The sequence below is a fragment of the Taudactylus pleione genome, unplaced genomic scaffold, assembly GCF_031769625.1.
Source record: "Taudactylus pleione unplaced genomic scaffold, aTauple2 ptg000102l, whole genome shotgun sequence".
NCBI lineage: Eukaryota > Metazoa > Chordata > Amphibia > Anura > Myobatrachidae > Taudactylus > Taudactylus pleione.
In genome coordinates this window covers 6649118-6667110 of record NW_028284504.1, presented here as the reverse complement: position 1 = coordinate 6667110, position 17993 = coordinate 6649118, and the positions used below count along the sequence as shown (strand labels likewise).

At 41.8% G+C, this 17993-nt stretch overlaps 1 protein-coding gene across 3 annotated transcripts in view; it reads right to left on the bottom strand.

The window, feature by feature from the left end:
• Positions 1–3998: 3998 nt before the first annotated feature.
• The window catches only part of COASY (Coenzyme A synthase), a 29499-nt gene continuing 15504 nt past the window's right edge, over positions 3999–17993 (bottom strand). For 2 of the 3 annotated variants that reach the window (XM_088470710.1, XM_088470711.1), the window contains exons 7-10: positions 17208–17292; positions 14150–14247; positions 12278–12424; positions 3999–4501 (exon numbers count right to left, since the gene is read on the bottom strand). In XM_088470710.1, coding sequence (XP_088326836.1) covers positions 4418–4501; positions 12278–12424; positions 14150–14247; positions 17208–17292 — 414 coding nt within the window. In that variant the 3' untranslated portion in view covers positions 3999–4417. The remainder of the gene's footprint in view (positions 4502–12277; positions 12425–14149; positions 14248–17207; positions 17293–17993) is intronic. The other variant, XM_088470712.1, reaches the window with a different exon arrangement.

Sequence of the window (17993 nt, the reverse complement as noted above, 5' to 3'; positions counted from 1 at the left end):
GTTTCTCTATCAGTAGATTTACTAAAGCCAAAATTGCCATCAAAACACATTTTAGAATAGAATAGGGCTAGTCAGTGGTTTTGGTGTCATTTAGAAACCGCGGTCAAACCACCACTAAACCATCAGGGTTTAGAATCCACCGTCAAACCGCCACCAAACCGCTGGGGTTTAGAACCTGCCACTTATTAAATTTTGCCTGCAGTCTTGTGAGTGTAAGCTCCAGCTCATGAAATGCCTGTTCTATTTGGCACCAGTGCTATAGCCTGGTCTGGTTACCACTAAAGCAGGGGACAATCAACATGAGATCACCCCTGTTGATGAATTATAAATCCCACTCCCAGCAAGACCTGGCAGCCACTAACTGCTACTAATGGTCCTTCTACATCTACAAAGACCATTATGTAGGGCCTGCTGGAACAAGCAGTTCCATAAAGTATAGAATGTAAAAAAAAAAACACATCAGACGTTGAATGCTATCATATTGGAATTAAAAAAAATAATCTCCAAAATTCTTTTACTGCTCTATTATCCATAGGGAATATTCTTTTTTTTTCACTCCTCAAGTAGTAGAAGTGGAATAAAAAAAAAAAAAACAACTTAAGAACGCTGAGTACTTATACTTGCAACAAGAACGAATGGGGAAGGGATGTAGTTATCAGGCCGGCGGACGGCATGCCGCCGGGTCTGAATCCTGATTGGGGAAGCCCGACACGGGACTTAAGATAGGTGTCGAACTAGGTAAGACGGGGGCGCCCTTAGTGTTAGTCACGGGATGGGGGGTGTTTTCTAGGTTTAGGCAGCATAGCGGGGATAGATTTTTCTTTTTTGGGGGGGGGAGGGGAATAGGGTTAGACACCCTTAGTGGGGAGGGTTAGCACCACAGGCAGGGGTTAGGCACTATGGGGGAGGGGGTTAGGTATGTAGGAGGGAGACTTAGGTTTAGGCACTAACGGGGAGGGTTAGGTTACAAGAAGGGAGGGTTAGGGAGAGAAGGGGGGATACCAACCATAGGGATGCCGCTGTCGGTATATTGACAGGAGGCATCCCAACAGCCGGCATTACATACCCATTCCAAGGGGAAACCTACACTTGCCTCTCAAGATCAAATAAGGGCATTTACTCTCATTGCAGCTCTGCAAGGAGCAAGTATTGTCATTCTTAGGCTTTTTATTCTTATTGGACTTTTTCAGGTCCAAAAGGCAGTATTATATCTTATGGATTTAGATAAATACTGCATTTTGGTGAATATTTATTTTATTGAAATTCAGTGTCTTATGTTTTTATTTCCATTAAGTAGTTTGGTGGAACTGTATGTTCCAAAGGCATTGTTTGCCAGGGCATGCTGGCACCTGTAGTATTACCTCCAGAAGCTCTAGCATGTTTTGGCAGCCTTGGGCTTACTGGCACTTTAATGCTACCCATACACGGTGCGATATAGCAGCCGATCCGACTGATCGGTACGATATCGCTGCTATATCGTACCATGTGTGGACATGATATCGGCCAGTGCGCGCTCCCGTGGGGTCGTACATCGCATCTCCAGATCTTACTGCATGTTCACTTGATCTGGGGATGCGATGTACGATCCCATGCAGTGCTATGCGGGTGGGGGAGGGGGGTGGTGGCATATGGGGCTGTCGGCCATCCGATCGCTCCGTGTGTGGGGACTGACTGATATGTCGGCAGTCGGATCGCAAGTAGCATATCGCAACGTGCTTGAGGGCCTTTAGTTCAGAAAGTGTGAATATGCCCAAGTAGTTAACTGTTGTCAGGGCTTCTTGGGTCTTGGAGACTTAACACTCTTACCCTGTGACCCACAGTCCAAGTGGTGTAACAAAGCTTGCCCTTTAGCATTCCACCCAATGCAGACTGGGCTGCTTTCACATTATTAAGAGATTGAGCCCACACTGCAGATCTCCCTGTTATAGTGTAACCAGCACAGGCCAGCCTTGTGCTTTTTGACACATTTGCAGGTGGACCCTGCACTCTATGGCTGCCTGCTTTAGATGAGGACAGGCTATAGCATTGTTGCTGGCTTTATCGTGGACTTTTATTTTACTTAATACAACAATTATAACGTTTATTATAATGAGAATGACGACTGCCTTTTCTCTACTCCCATAGTATATACAGTACTACTTTACATATGCTACTTTATTTACAATACTTTTAGAAACTATGGTCCTCATTCAGAGCCACTCGCTCTTTGCGGTCGTTCGTTCTAAAACTAGGGGTGGCTATTCAAATGAACCGTTCGCTGTTTGCGGTCTGTTCACGCCTCTATGTCTGAACGAGCGAACAAAACTTGCGTTCGTTTTTTGGAAAAATACGCCCCCTGGCCGCTCGCATCCTACGTCATGTCCGCTATTTATTAGATTAATCGAGTACATCGACAAGGGTATGAACTGCTCGCTATTCTTGGGGTTGGTGTTTGCTACCACAATTTTGCGAGCAGTTCTGACTATAAAATAACCCAGTGACGTGGTCAATGACGCTGCCGTTTTAAATATGCACACCCATAAAACGCCCGTTTTGACCTTTAAGCACGCCTGCGCTCTGATTTCCACTCCCCATTTTCAAGCACCTTCCCCTGTTACCACCCACATACGCCTCTTTCTGTCACTCAAAATAGCAGGCATTCGCTATTTTGCGAGCACATGAATTTCGGCCGCACTGACTGGTTAGCGCATGCGTATAACGATCCGTACGCATGCGCAGTTGGGCTAACATCGCTCGGAACGAACGAGCGGCCGCTTACGAGCGGCTCTGAATCAGGCCCTTGGTTCCTGCAGTCACTTGGAAAATACCTTAAACAGTAATTATCCAGCTTAAAATAACCCAGCTAATAAACCTCACCGACAAACTGCAGAATGGCATCATTATCTGTGCAACCGTCTCTGTCATGCAAATCTCTATGTATTAAACCTTGGCACTGCCCCTGCTCCACCCCGCCTACCATACATATATTATAAAAGAAAAATAAAACAAATCTGTAATTCATTTTTGACTTTTCAACTCCAGCTGCAAATAGGCAGCAAAAAATCCCTTTAAAGTTTACTAACTAGCGCATATGTCTGATATGAATCATGAAAGTAAGATAACATTAACTTTTACTTGATTACATAAGGAAATCTGCAGTGTAATAAAAATCACAGAAAAGTGGTGATGGAAAGTGCAAAATGTCCCCCCATTAAAGGGATAGGAGGAGACTATATTGCTGCCATGTGAGAGGTGGCGCGGGATAAAAAAAATAAAACCAATCAGGCCCTCTGGTGGAGTGTTTACCAACCTCCGTCCTCAAGGCACACTAACAGTCCAGGTTTTAGTGATATCCATGCTTGAGCACAGATGGTTAAATCAAAATACATAAAGTACTAATTAACACACCCGTGCTCAAGTATGGCTAGCCTTAAAACCTGGACTGTTAGTGTGCCTTGAGGACCGTGGTTGGGAACCCCTGCTCTAGAGGGAAGAAAAAGACTGTGCACTGGCCCATTAAGCAGGGAACAATCCCAATGAATGCATCAGCCAATATGCCCAACGTCTACAATCAAGAGCAACCAAGCCCCCATATGTGCAAAAGAAAGCTATCATATAACACAACAGAATTTGTATGACATTTTTGGGAGTTTACAAATATGGTTGCTAACAATACATTTATTTAAAACTGATGCCATCAACTGTGCACCAATGCCAACATTCAGGAAAGTGGAGTACAGCTGCACAAATGCAGGCACTTGATGTCATATAGGAACACTTACACTACAGGTTTATGCTACTGTCATTTATAGTTTATACTTACTGCCTAAATCTATATTTTGCAGTACTGTACATACATTCAGAGTCGCTTGTACCTTAAGGAGAACTAATGCCCAGACATTGTGATCATATTACCTACATACACACTCATTGTATTCATTCATCACATCAATCACTCATCGCCAAACAAAATTCTGCGAGATACTGGTTACAATTTGACAATTTATTTTTACATACTTGCCTATCACATTGGACTTTATAAAACATATGAAGAAATATAGACTATAGTGATAATTAATTTCTTCTGCAATCATACTTTTTGTTCTAATCTTTTTCTGAGCCATTGTGGAATGGAACCAAAATCTTTTTATATTCTTACATTTATTAATGTTAGAGAAGAGAGATGTAGAACAATTAAAGTAATTAAATAGGGTTCAGTGAAGATGTCTAATCAACACAAATTGTAAACAGTTTTGACACACAACACAGATCTAAAATAACTATACAGACAAAAAATGTGAAGGTTTAAAATGGTCATTATTCTTAAATAAGGCATGCGCATTTCCCCGCACTCCTGGCATCTTCCGTAGTCCAGCCACAGTGAGATCTTCATAGTTAATCTCATTAAGCAAGTTATTTAGCCTGGTGGATTCCAAATTTAAAATCTTGATTTTAAAACCGGTTTGTCACTGGAAATGTCCCGATTGATACGCTGTTGGAGGAGATACCAGGCTTTCTGCACCTGAATAGCAGAAAACATTAATCAGCACCTAGTATCTAACATTTTCTAAGTGGACCCAAAATTTAACCAAATGTTTTTTAGAAACGAACAGGGAAAAAGACAATAATCCAAACTAAAACACCACATGGAATCAATATCTACGGAACAGAAAAGAAAATGTACATTAAAATAATAATTTAATGCAATACAAAACTAATAGTCATGCTTAGTGAATCTGCCAGTGTATAACTGTTGACAGTCAATTAACATTTTCAGGTTTAATGCATTAAAACAAGCTTTAAACTTCTCAGCCAGTCGTAATAAGTCTCATTTTAGGCTTTGATTCATTCATACTTTGCGTGGTATGCTTGTCGACAGTCAGAAGGTCGACATGTTTATTAAGTCGACAATCAATACGTGTACATGTTTTTAGGCCAACATGGTTAAAATGTCGACACCAAAAAGTAAACATGTGATGTTTTGGTTGTTTTAGCCCAACCCTTAACAAAAAAACAAAAAAAGTTGTCATTTTGGTCTCGACATTTTAAATGTCTACCTTCTGAACGTGTCAAACTAAATGCATGACTACATATTGATTGTCACCCTAATGACCATTTCAACATTCAGAACATGTCGGCAAGTCAACCAGATACCTTACACAAATTGTTCATTCACTGGACTTGTGTGTTCACTTACTGGCTTTGATGTCTGGTCATTTCTGCACATCTCCTGTTTTTTGGTTGTAAAATTCTAGATATTACTTTAATCTTTAAACCAATTTTTTATACAACTATTATTACATTTCTACAAAATAGAACACATAACAAAAATTACCAGGGGACAGAGTAGGCAACTCAAGGCATGTAGAGCACAATACATACATTAGTTAAAATAGCAAGAAAATGTAATAGATGCCTAATGCTAACATGGATTTAAAATGGACAATTTTGGTACAATGGCATGAATGAAACAATAATAATAAATATAATAATAATACATTAACAATATAATAACACCTCAGTTGGATTAAATAATTAGCCATAACAGGCACAACATTTTGGGTAATATAAAACAAAAATTTAACAAAAGCTTAAAGGAATTTAATCTGCTCCCAATCGACAGTACAGATACCAGGTAGTGGATTCAAATGATTTTATAATATGGTGTTGGGTTTGGATACCTAAGATAGCAATGTATGGACCACATTTGTCTTCACACTTTAACACTCCTTTTGCTATGTCAGTTAATGTCGACATACAGTCTCTGCAGTTTCTCAGTTTTTACCTCATGTAAAAAAGGAAGAGTGGATGATACATGTCAACAGGGGCTTAATATTAATTGAAGGGGCACAAAGTATTTAAAAAAAAGACATAGTAATCATGATAGTACATAAAAACATCAAAAATGCTTTTAAGTTGTATCTTCTATATACACCATCCTCTTTAACAAGATAATTACATTAATTGTTCATTCCCTGGACGATTCACCCTACTATCAAAAATTATAGACCCCCCCCCCCCGCTTTTTAGAAGAATAGAAGTCAATTTAGTGTTCTATAACCTATATTATCTGTGACCTTGTACCCTATAATTCACCTCCTCTGTGATAGCTAATCTCCTTTTTCACAGTGAATAGTTTTTGATAAAACAACCTTTATCCTGTTCAACCTTTATCCCCACCCTCTTGTAAATTATCATTACTTTCTTTTACTAGCCACAATGAGTTCTCTCCACATTGCTTTTAGTTATCTATTTCTGCTAATATTTATCCTAAGTATTTAATGTACAATTGTATTGTTAATCCCTGTACGACACTGTGAAACCATATAAATAAGATTATGATTGTAATAGTCATCTTTTGATAATGCAGCTACATATGCCTTCATTCTTGTGATTGAACATGGCTTCTTCCTGTCTATCCTTTATTCCTTTTAAAAAAAAAAAAACAGAATAGAGTATTGCCCCCTCCCCCCGACCTTTCATTTCAGTCATTTCCAGTCTCGCAGGTTACTAGTATGTAAAGCAGTCCTCCAATATGGTGGCTAGCATTATTATTATTATTAACAGTTTCTTATACAGCGCAGCATATTCCATTGCGCTTTACAAATGGAATTAACATTAATAGAACCAAACTCGGTAGTAACATAAAGGTAAGAGGGCCCTGCTTGCAAGCTTACAATCTACAGGGAAATAGGTGTTGATACACAAGGATAGGTGCTACATACTGCAAATTAGTCCAGCCAGATTGCAGAGGTTATTGGTGAGCTGTATGATCCAGTCACACTGGAAAGTTGACCTAGGGTCAGGAGGATGTGAAATAGAAGAAAGAGAAAATATGTGACGTTATGTGTAGATTGTAAGAAGGGATGCAATTAGATAGGGAACTATGAAGGTTAGGTGGGCGGTTGTGGATTCTGATAAGCGTGTCTGAAGAGGTGAGTATTCAGGGAAAGCTTGAATGTTTGGAGACTAGCGGAAAGTCTTATTGTGCGTGGGAAGGCATTCCACAGGGTGAGTGCAGCCCAAAAAAGTCCTGTAACCGTGAATGGGAGCAAGTAATACGTGGGGATGAGAGACGCTGATCTTGTGCTGAGCGGAGAGGTCGGGTTGGGGAGATATTTTGAGATGAGTGAAGAGATGTATGTTGGCGTGGTTTGGTTAATAGCTTTGTGTGTGAGTGTATTTTATATTGCATACGGTAGAAGACCGGTAACCAATGGAGGGACTGACAGAGTGGATCAGCAGACAATGAACATTTGTCGAGAAAGATCAGCCTCGCAGCTGCATTCATTATGGATTGTAGTGGTGAGATCCTGTTTTTGGGAAGACCAGTAAGGGCACTATTGCAATAGTCAATACGGGAAATAATGAGTGCATGTATTAGAGTTTATCATGTGTAAGATATGGTTGAATTTTAGCTATGTTTTTTAGATGTACAGTATGTAACATGATTTTGAGACAGATTGAATGTGGGGAACAAAGGACAGTTCAGAGTCAAGGATGACACCTAAGCTGCGGGCTTGTGGTGTGGAGTTGATTATCGGGTTGTCAACAGTGATAGCTCTGGTTGGTAACTACTATTGGCCGGTAGAAATATGATTAATTCTGTCTTGGATATATTAAGTTTGAGTTGGCGAGATGCCATCCAAGATGAAATGGCAGAGAGACATTCAGTGACACAGACCAGCATAAATGGTGACAAATCTAGGGAGGATAGGTAGATTTGAGTATCGTCTGCATACAGATGATCATGAAAAACAAAATAGCTGATTAGTTTGCCAAGAGAGGTGGTATAGATTGCCGAAAAGCAGAGGACCTAAGACTGAGCCTTGCGGTACTCTAACTGATAGAGGTAGCGAAGAGGAGGCAGAACCAGAAAAGCGAACCGTGAAAGAGCGATCAGATAGGTAGGATGAAAACCAAGAAAGGGCTGTGTCTTGAAGACCTAGGGATTGTAGTGTTTGTATGAGAAGAGAGTGGTCAGCAGTGTCAAAGGCAGCAGAGAGATCTAGAAGAGTAAGGAGTGAGTAATGGCCTTTAGTCTTGGCAGTGACCAGATCATTTACTACCTTAGTCAGTGCTGTCTCTGTGGAGAGTTGGGAACGAAAACCTGACTGAAGTGGATCCAATAAAGTTGTGCAAGTTAAGAAAGTGTGTGAGGAGAGTGTAGGCAAGTCTCTCCAGTAGCTTGGAGGGGCATGGGAGCTGGGAGATAGGACGGTAATTTGAGAGAGAGTTAGAGTCAGAAATTTGTTTTTTCAAAATGGGAGTAATTACTGCATGCTTGAACAGTGATGGAAAGATACCAGTAGAGAAAGAGAGAGATTACAGATTTTAGTTAAGGTTGGGATGAGCATAGGGGACAGAGCTTTACTGATTTGTGAGGGTATAACTGAGCATAGTCTGGTGAATACAAGATCAAAGCAGTGGCCATCCTGATGAGTAGAGGAGTCAGGGCCTGATTCAGAGCCTGCGCATGCGCCGCGTCCGCGAGCCCCGCCGAGCGACTGAACTTCAGTCACTGCGGGGCGGCTGTCGATGGGGAGTGACAGCTCACCCCGTTTTGTAGGCGGGGAGGGGGGGTGGCTGCACAAACGCAGGCGTTCCCTTAGGAACGCCTGGCGTTTGTGGGAGGCTCTACTGACATCATTACTGATATCAGTAGTGGACTTCCTGCTCTATTAGAGCAGGAAGTCCACTTGGCCTTGCGGTAGCAGAGACCCTACCACAGGGTCTCGTTGCAAGGCCGATGGTCGCGATAATCGCGACGACCTCCTGGCTGCTCACTCAAGCTGTGGGAGGTCTCCCCCAGCTTAGCGAGCGGCCAGAGAAAAAAAAAAAAAACACGCCCATCAGACCCTGCGAGCTGCCTCCAGCCTCAGTCCATTGGGAGAGGCCAAGAGAGAAGGTTAGAGAGAGAAGTTTGGAGACATGAGGAGATTTTGGACTGTCAATTGAGATATTGAAATCACCCATGATGATGGTGGAGATGTCTGAGGATAGGAAGTGAGGGAGCCAGGCAGAAAAGTGTTACAGAAATTCTTGGGGTGGCCCAGGTGGATGATACATAGCAGCAATGCGCAGAGAGAAAGGGGTGAAAGTTCTATAAAATGTACTTCAAATTATGTAACTGTGAGCGAATGTACCTGTGGAAGAACTGTGTATGTAAAAGATAGGGACAGTAATATTCCTACTCCACCTCCTTTACTATTACCAGGTCTGGAGGTGTGGGCGAAGTATAGGCCACTGTGAGAATGCTGCAGGGGAGGCAGTGTCTGATTGTGTGAGCCATGTTTCTGTTATTGCCAGAAAGTTGATGGAATTTGAAATAAAGAGGTCATGGATGGATGTTAGTTTGTTACAGACAGAGCATGCACTCCATAAGGCACATTTTAATGGCTTGGAGGGTGATGTGTCTGAGGTTAGCTGGATTTATATTCCATTTTGAGTGGGGCATGTGGGTGGGGCCAGGATTTGGAGATATGTCACCAGCTAATAGGAGTAGAAGGAGAGAGATATAAATATAGTTGCGGGAGGTGTATGAAGGTTTTTTATGGCGACAGGCCGTTATTGTCAATTGATATAGATAAGTAAACAGCTCATGTGTGTTCACAAGAGGGGAGTAGATTATTGAGGCTGCAATTTGTACAGAGGGGTGAGGTGCAGGGAGAGTGAAGGATGTAATAGCCTTAGAGAAGATACCATGGATTGAAATAAGAAAGAACAATATTTGGTACATGGTGATTTTGAATATAAAGAGAATTATCTTACATTAACAAATATAAAGTTTGATATAGAAATTACCTGTTTTCAGATGTTTTTCAATGTTGTTCAACTGTTTTTTTTAACTGTTCAGTTTGAATACTTTGTGAATGGAAAGCACAGCTCTCTCTATTCTGACTCTTAAGATATACTGTGGCTGATTAACACTGGCTAGATCTGAGACAAATGTCCAGCTGACCTAAGGTGTTAAATTGCCCTGTAAACAACAGCCCAGTATGCCAACATAAACGATGCTTCACTTCAGCATATAAAATGGATCTCCATACTGGTGCCTTATGTATGGCAGGAAGTCCATTCTTGTGGCTAATGTCTAAAGCAGGGGTGAGGAACCTTTTTTCTGCCAAGGGCCATTTGGATTTTTATAAAATCATTCGCGGGCCATACAAAATTATCAACTCTATGTCTATCTAAGGTTTGATCCATCTCCCCTATAGTTTTATGTGTGCAGCCAGACTGCATATGTTCCCCCAATGTATGGCATTAGAGCTATGCTGATCCAATACTGAAAGTTAACAGATCGCCAGAGAGACAAGACTGCGCCGCAAATGTTTCAATACATTTTGTTGTGAAGAAATCCTTTATTGCTGCCATAAGCAGTGATTCAGGATGTCTCTTAGCACTAAGATAAAAGGACATTTTGAGACATGTCCCTCTTAAAACACACCTCTCACCTACTTATACACACCTGTCCCCAAGTGTTGCCCCAAGAAGGGCTGGGGCTTAACTCATCCCAATGTTGCATGCATGAGTGATAAGAGGTAGGTGCCCAGTAACAGGATTACTATAGGCAGACACAGCAGGGAGCTGTAATAGAAGCCTCCTGGTCACAGCTGCTATTTTAATAATAGCATTTGAGGCATGATGACAAGACATGAAATCCAGAAGGCTGTGACATGTAGTGCTACCAGGCTGCTGGGACTGCAGAGGGGAAGGGTTGGGAAGCGGCTTGGTCAGTTGCCTGCAGCTGGCAGTCCTGTGGGCAATGCACAGTGACTGGTGGGAGCAGTGAGCAGGGCACTCCTCCCAGCACCGCCGCCTAACACCCAGCTCTGATCTCCGGCGCAGCCCAGAGCCACGTACAGCATGACCATGGCAGCTGCGCTGACTCTGCTGCCGATGAGAGAGAGAGAGCCACAGCCGTCCGGGCCTGATTAAACCATCTTGCGGGTCGTATACGGCCTGCGGGCCGGAGGTTCCCCATCCCTGGTCTAAGCGGTAATAACTGACAGGGTCGGATTGGTTCATCTATGGCAGACTATGAGAGATTGGTGGCAGAAGGGTGATCAGCTCTAACAAGGTTTATGCAGCCTGGGTCTCTTATGCCACTGATCTCTGCATCCTGTCCTTTGCTCCCTCCTATACACTCTTGAAATCTTGAGAGGACGTTACCAAAATCCTTATACAATCTTTTTCTTTTAAATCTCTATTTAGGTTAGCATTCGGAATTTGGGGCACATATAGGTGAAGGCATATAAAGGTGATATAAAATGCAGAGTAATAAAAGTAATATAAAAAAAAGCGTATCAAAATGATCTGACATATACTGTAGTATATGGGGAAAATAGGTAATGAAACAAGAAATGTCTTGAAGAATTACAACCTTATAATACAAAAGGAGGTAAAGAAAGGGAAGTAATGTGGCACAATGCAGCCACATAAGGGTGAATCTAAGGAGGGAAAACGTGTAAGGCAACAAGATGGAGGGAAGAGAGGATGGGAAGGGGTAGCGATGAATACAGTAATATGGCCATCACAACTAAGTAGTAGGGTAAAAAGCTAGAGGCTGGGTGGAGCAACAAAATGAGCCAAAAGTAGAACAGATAACAGTAAAATGAGCAATAATATATCCCATAGTTCCCAGAGGAGTTCTGTTGTTGTAAAGGTACCCAAGGTCCCAAGACTTTAATGGAAACCTTTAACAGTACCATGAATAAGACTGGTGACTTATCCCATGGAGTTTGCACACCAAATCCTATTAGGAACAGCAGCCATGGTAAGTTGAGATGCTTTCTTCCAATCACAGCCAATTTGAAACTTCCCTGCATTGTAGCTGTGGCAAACCAGTCTACCAGAGGATGAGTGATCTGGTTGGCCGGCATAAAAAGATGGTCACAAAATCTGTGGGCAATTGTGTGCGAGTGATATTATGTAGCAGGTTGAACCAATCATCTGAGAACTGAGATATGATCGGGCAATCTAAACAAATTTGAAGGAAGGATTCCCTTTGCCTACAGTGCCAATAACATAGATTGTATGAGGGTAGATGGACTGTAACCTTGTGGGAACCCTATACCATCTGGAATAGATTTTATAAATATACTCCTTAAAATGAGTGTTCCATTGCCATTATCCAAGTATCTCACATCTGAATTACAGCAACCTGCTACAAATAAATAATGATGACTCCAGTGCACTGCACACAGGAGCCTTACAAGAGTCAATGACAGAGCAGGGACAGGAGAGCATGTTACAGCTTTCTGTTACTTCAACTAACGCTCCATAATCCTCTTCTTACCTGTTTCTGAGTGATCTCTGGCTCCCACAGAGTGCATAGGACCACATTTGATAATTCTACCCGTTCGCTGTTAGACATCTGGCTGGCCAGTCTGTTCTTAGCAGCTTCCTCGCTGACACCATCTCTATTCATTATACGCAGAACAGCCTGTGTGGGGACACAGATGGAATATCACACTGCACCCTTCTCCTTGGGTGTGGTATAAAAAGTCCACATTCGGAATATCAACATGGACTTTAGGTCAACATCCGATATGTTGTCATAATGTCGATATACAGTTTTTGCTCATTTTAGCCTAACCCTAATAATATACAGAAAACTATATGTCGACAATCTGGTGTCGACATTATAACATAACATGTCGACATTTTTAAATGATGACATGTTGGTTGTCACCCTAAAGTCCATCTCAACATTCTGAATGGATTCCCCTTCTCCTTAACATTGAAATATGAATACATTCATATTAAAAGGACCTATTAATTCAAACAAGGGCAAACTGAATATGGTGAGTTGTTCTCATCGGTTATTCTGTATTAGTGACCTAAATGGTTCCCAGGCACATCAAAGTCAGGCATTGTTATTTACAGTGCTACATACATTTCCGGATTCTGTGGTGTCTACACTGCAAGACCTTGTTTAGGAAGGGGTTAAAATAAATTACATTTTGAGGATATTTGACATCATACAGGATCTATCACTTGTGTTATTCGATGGCTCCATTATACAAATATAAATAAATCACTTTGCTATAGGTTAATTTTCTAACTAACTCTTTTATTTTGAGTACAGATGGATGGTGTCCGGTACTGAATACCATATGACTGCTATACCACAATGGGCATACTGCTAAGGATTGACTAGTGATTTCTAAAACAGATGTGTACAACTTATCGGACACAAGGGAAAGGTTTAAATTAGGATTTCTGAAATTCTGTAATTCTATACATGCATTGAGCAATAGATCATGGGAAGTCTTGTTGTATTGACGCATACAGATGACACAAAAGTAGGATTATATTTGTCCTAGCAATAAATACAATAACACCACTTACAGTATACCCATAAAAATACATTGCCTCCTCCAAGCATGTTTGACAGCACAAAGAAAACTGGGACCATTGTTTGCAGATCATACAGCTTCACTACAAGAAGATATGAAGTACCGTATGTGTTTTGTGTCCCTTGTTGCACGTCTCTATGCAACATATTTATTCCTAAGCTTCATGTGTTGGCTAATTAGTTAAAAGGTCTTATGAGTTTATTTGTTATTACCAGTGAAATCATCAAGGGATGAGGATGATTCTATATTTGCTCTTCAAAATATCTGTAGTGTGTTTATTTCTTGTTATAGTCTGCTGACAATTTCATGTATCTCTTGTTTTTCTTCTGAGCCTTACAATCTAATTTTCAAGGGTTTGATTCATGTAGAGATAGAGACAGACAGTGCACTGTGCTTCAAACTATGGTCTACAACAAGTCTATCAATGTCAACTATGTCTGAGCCAGCTCATTAGCAGGAATCATGGAGGAGGGAGGCTCACTGACAAAGCAGAGCAAAAGGTCCTGCAACAGACAACACCAACAATACTGTTTCACTGTTCTAGAAGAATAGCAAACATACCTGCTTGAGTACTATGCATTACACTACCTTTTTCCTGTGCACCAATTTCCATAAGTGTCCAGAAATTATTGATCAAATTTAAAGTGTAGCTGTCACTTACACACAGTAGAGACAGCCATTGTATGGGTGAACCAAACATTCAGGAGAATGTCTATTTACTGCCCGAGTTAAACAAAGCATTTTATATCTCTAAGATATACTGGGAACATACATCCATTGAAGCCTATGGCAGAAATAAAACTACGCACCTCTTTTTCAGGTATGATTGCTGCCCAAACTTCATGAACCATTTCTGTCCATCCAGCTTCTAGAAGTACAGCAGCATCCATCACACAAACAGATATGCCTGGATTAAAAATGCACAGTCTATAATTCTTGGTGTAAAGGTAACACAATTAGCTCCTCACACACACCACCGCATATAAACACTTTTCCACACCAAGTTGAAAGAGTTGACTCAAAGGGCTCAATCCAATTAGGAGCATGTTACTTGGGCGCAAGTAAGTGCGGCTGTATGCTCACAGCAACATAGGGTTCAGGGTGAGATCGGGCTGCGAGGGGGCCAATTGGAAAACTGTTAAAATGGCAACTCACCCCCTTTGCTTCAAAGTGGATCAAGTCTCAGCTAACTGTGGCTTGGATAATAAGTGGAGACCTGACGCATGGTCAATGTGTAGTAGTAGTCAACTGAGGGAAGCCCTGCATACTCTGAATGTTCTGTAGGTTAGTGAGTACCTCTAGCAAGTAAGAGAGCTTAGGATAGTACTTCTGCTGAAAGGAAAGGTTATTCATCCAGTTGGGGAAGGTGTGCTATATAGACCATCATTGTATAGTGGAACTCTCTACCACCAGAAGAAGAGACCATAGTGGTTTTTAAAACTCATACGATACAGTATGTACAGTAACATTATGTGAAAGATCTGTACTCACAGTAGAAAAGAACCAGTGACCTGGGGCATCATTTCAGAGAAGCTTTGCATTTTATAATATTGGTTTTATGACAAAGTGAGAAATTTGGTGAGGATAAAGTCACTTTGTGCAAAAGGCCAATTTACAGTCAGGTGCATAAATATTGGGACATTGACAGAATTTTCATATTTTGGCCTCTATTCACCACCACAATGGCGTTGAAATGAAACAAACAAGATGTGCTTTAACTGCAGACTTTCAGATTTAATTTGAGGGTAATTACATCCAAATCAGGTGAACGGTGTAGGAATTACAATGGTTTCTATATGTGCCTCCTACTTTTTAAGGGGCCAAAAGTAATGGGACAAACTAAACAATACTAAATCTAACTTTCACTTTTTAATACTTTGTTGCAAATCCTTTGCAGGCAATTACAGCCTGAAGTCTGGAACGCATAGACATCACCAGACGCTGTGTTTCATGCCTGGTGATGCTCTGCCAGGCCTCTACTGCAAATGTCTTCAGTTACTGCTTGTTCTTGGGGCATTTCCCTTCAGTTTTGTCTTTATCAAGTGAAATGCATGCTCAGTCGGATTCAGGACAGGGGATTGACTTGGCCATTGCATAACATTCCACTTTTTAGCATTAAAAAAACTCTTTGGTTGCTTTTGCAGTATGCTTCGGGTCATTGTCCATCTGCACTGTGAAGCGCCGTCCAATGAGTTCTGAAGCATTTGACTGATTATGAGCATATAATATTGCCCGAAACACTGCAGAATTCATTCTGCTGCTTTTGTCAGCAGTCACTTCATCAATAAATACAAGGGAACCAGTTCCATTGACAGCCATACATGCCCATGCCATGACACTACCACCACCATGCTTCACTGATGAGGTGGTATGTTTTGGATCATGAGCAGTTCCTTTCCTTCTCCATACTCTTCTCTTCCCATCACTCTGGTACAAGTTGATCTTTGTCTCATCTGTCCATAGGATGTTGTTCCAGTACTGTAATGGCTTTTTTAGATGTTGTTTGGCAAACTCTAATCTGGTCTTCCTGTTTTTGTGGCTCACCAATGGTTTACATCTTGTGGTGAACCCTCTATATTCACTCTTGTGAAGTCTTCTCTTGATTGTTGACTTTGGGCCTGATTCAGAGCTGGACGCTCTGACCAGAGCGCTCGCTCTGAATCAGGGCCCTCCTCCATGAAAATGGAGCGGCCTCCTGGCCGCTCGCATAGCTGTGGGTGACCACCCACAGCATATACGAGCGGCCAAAAAGATGGTCGCGATGGTCTTGACCATCGGACTTGCGACGGAGACCCTGCAGTAGGGTCTCCCTGCCACAAGCCTTGGAGTGATTTTGGCTCTATCAGAGCCAAAAATCACTCCCACTGACATCACTAGTGATGTCAGTGGGGCCGGCTTCAGACGGTAGGCGTTCCCATGGGAACGCCTCCGTCTGGCAGGCACGCCCACCAAAGGGGGCGTGCTGTCAATCAACATCGACAGCACGCCCCCTTTGGTGCGAGACCCGGAGCGACAGCTTGGCTGTCGCATTCCGGGTCTCGCGCATGCGCACAACGGAGCTCCCTCCGTCGTGCGCATGCGCAGTGGGGAACATCGACCCACTTGCGAGTGTACTGCCGCTCGCGAGTGGGTCTGAATGACCCCCTTTGACACATATACACCTACCTCCTGGAGAGTGTTCTTGATTTGGCCAACTGTTGTGAAGGGGTTTTTCTTCACCAGGGAAATAATTCTTCTGTCATCCACCACAGTTGTTTTCCGTGGTCTTCCGGGTCTTTTGGTGTTTCTGAGCTCTCCAGTGCGTTCTTTCTTTTTAAGAATGTTCCAAACAGTTGATTTGGCCACACCTAATGTTTTTGCTATCTCTCTGATGGGTTTGTTTTGATTTTTCAGCCTAATGATGGCTTGCTTCACTGATAGTGACAGCTCTTTGGATCTCATTTTGAGAGTCGACAGCAACTGATTCCAATGCAAATGTCACACCTAGAATCAACTCCACACCTTTTACCTGCTTAATTGATAATGAAATAACGAGGGAATAGCCCACACCTGTCCATGAAATAGCTTTTGAGTTGATAGTCCCATTACTTTTGGCCCCTTAAAAAGTGGGAGGCACATATAGAAACCGTTGTAATTCCTACACCGTTCACCTTTTTTGGATGTAATTACCCTCAAATTAAATCTGAAAGCCTGCAGTTAAAGCACATCTTGTTTGTTTCATTTCAAAGCCATTGTGGTGGTGAGTAGAGGCAAAAATATTAAAATTCTGTCAATGTCCCAATATTTATGCACCTGACTGTATCTCTAATCCATACAGTCCCATCCTAGTCAACATAACAGTGCAATAATACAGAATACAGGTGTAACCTTTGGAAGCAGCGTCTGCAACAGCCTCTTTAGCAAGGGCAGCTATCGCTGGCCACACAATGTCTGTCAGACGCTTTAAGTGGTCCTACAAGGAACAAAATGGTTTCTGTTAGAGAATAAAAGTGCACATACATGTATTACAATTGACACTTGTTCATGGTCTATTACTGCTATCCAATACAGTGCATTTGCCAGGGTATTCATCATAGAACATTACAAATGTTTCCAAGTGTAGATACAGAGGGCACTCTAAAAAAGAAGAGTAAGAGGTATAAGACGACTCAGCAGGTTATTGAGTACTGGGGATCATACAATTTCGGGTGAATATGAAGAGCTTAAAAGTTATAAAGAGAAGACAGGATGGTAATAAAATGTGAAAGTCTCCAATTGAAGCAGCTGGAATAAGAGGTGTACAGCCAACTAAAAATGTAGTCACTTGTTGAATATCCTAAGTGAAATCCAGGGATGCCTGAGATCTGGAATTCAGTGATTCCTGACCTCTTCGCTCCTGTCAGCTCGGTCTCTTTTCAGACAGACAGTCTGTGTTTTCCACTGCGGTACAGGGCACAAAAAGGGCAGCACCAGCAGTGTAGCCATCAGATAGCCGGATCACTGGCTCTCTGGTCAGAAAGCTCCAGGGATCAGATTTCACTAAAGACATTCTACAAAATACTGGACTCTAAAGCTAGGGCTGGAATTAGGCTATACGTTCATAACACTGAAATGTGCATGCAGGCTATTGTACAAAGGTGAACATGCAAATTAATCAAGTCAAGAAAAGTTAAT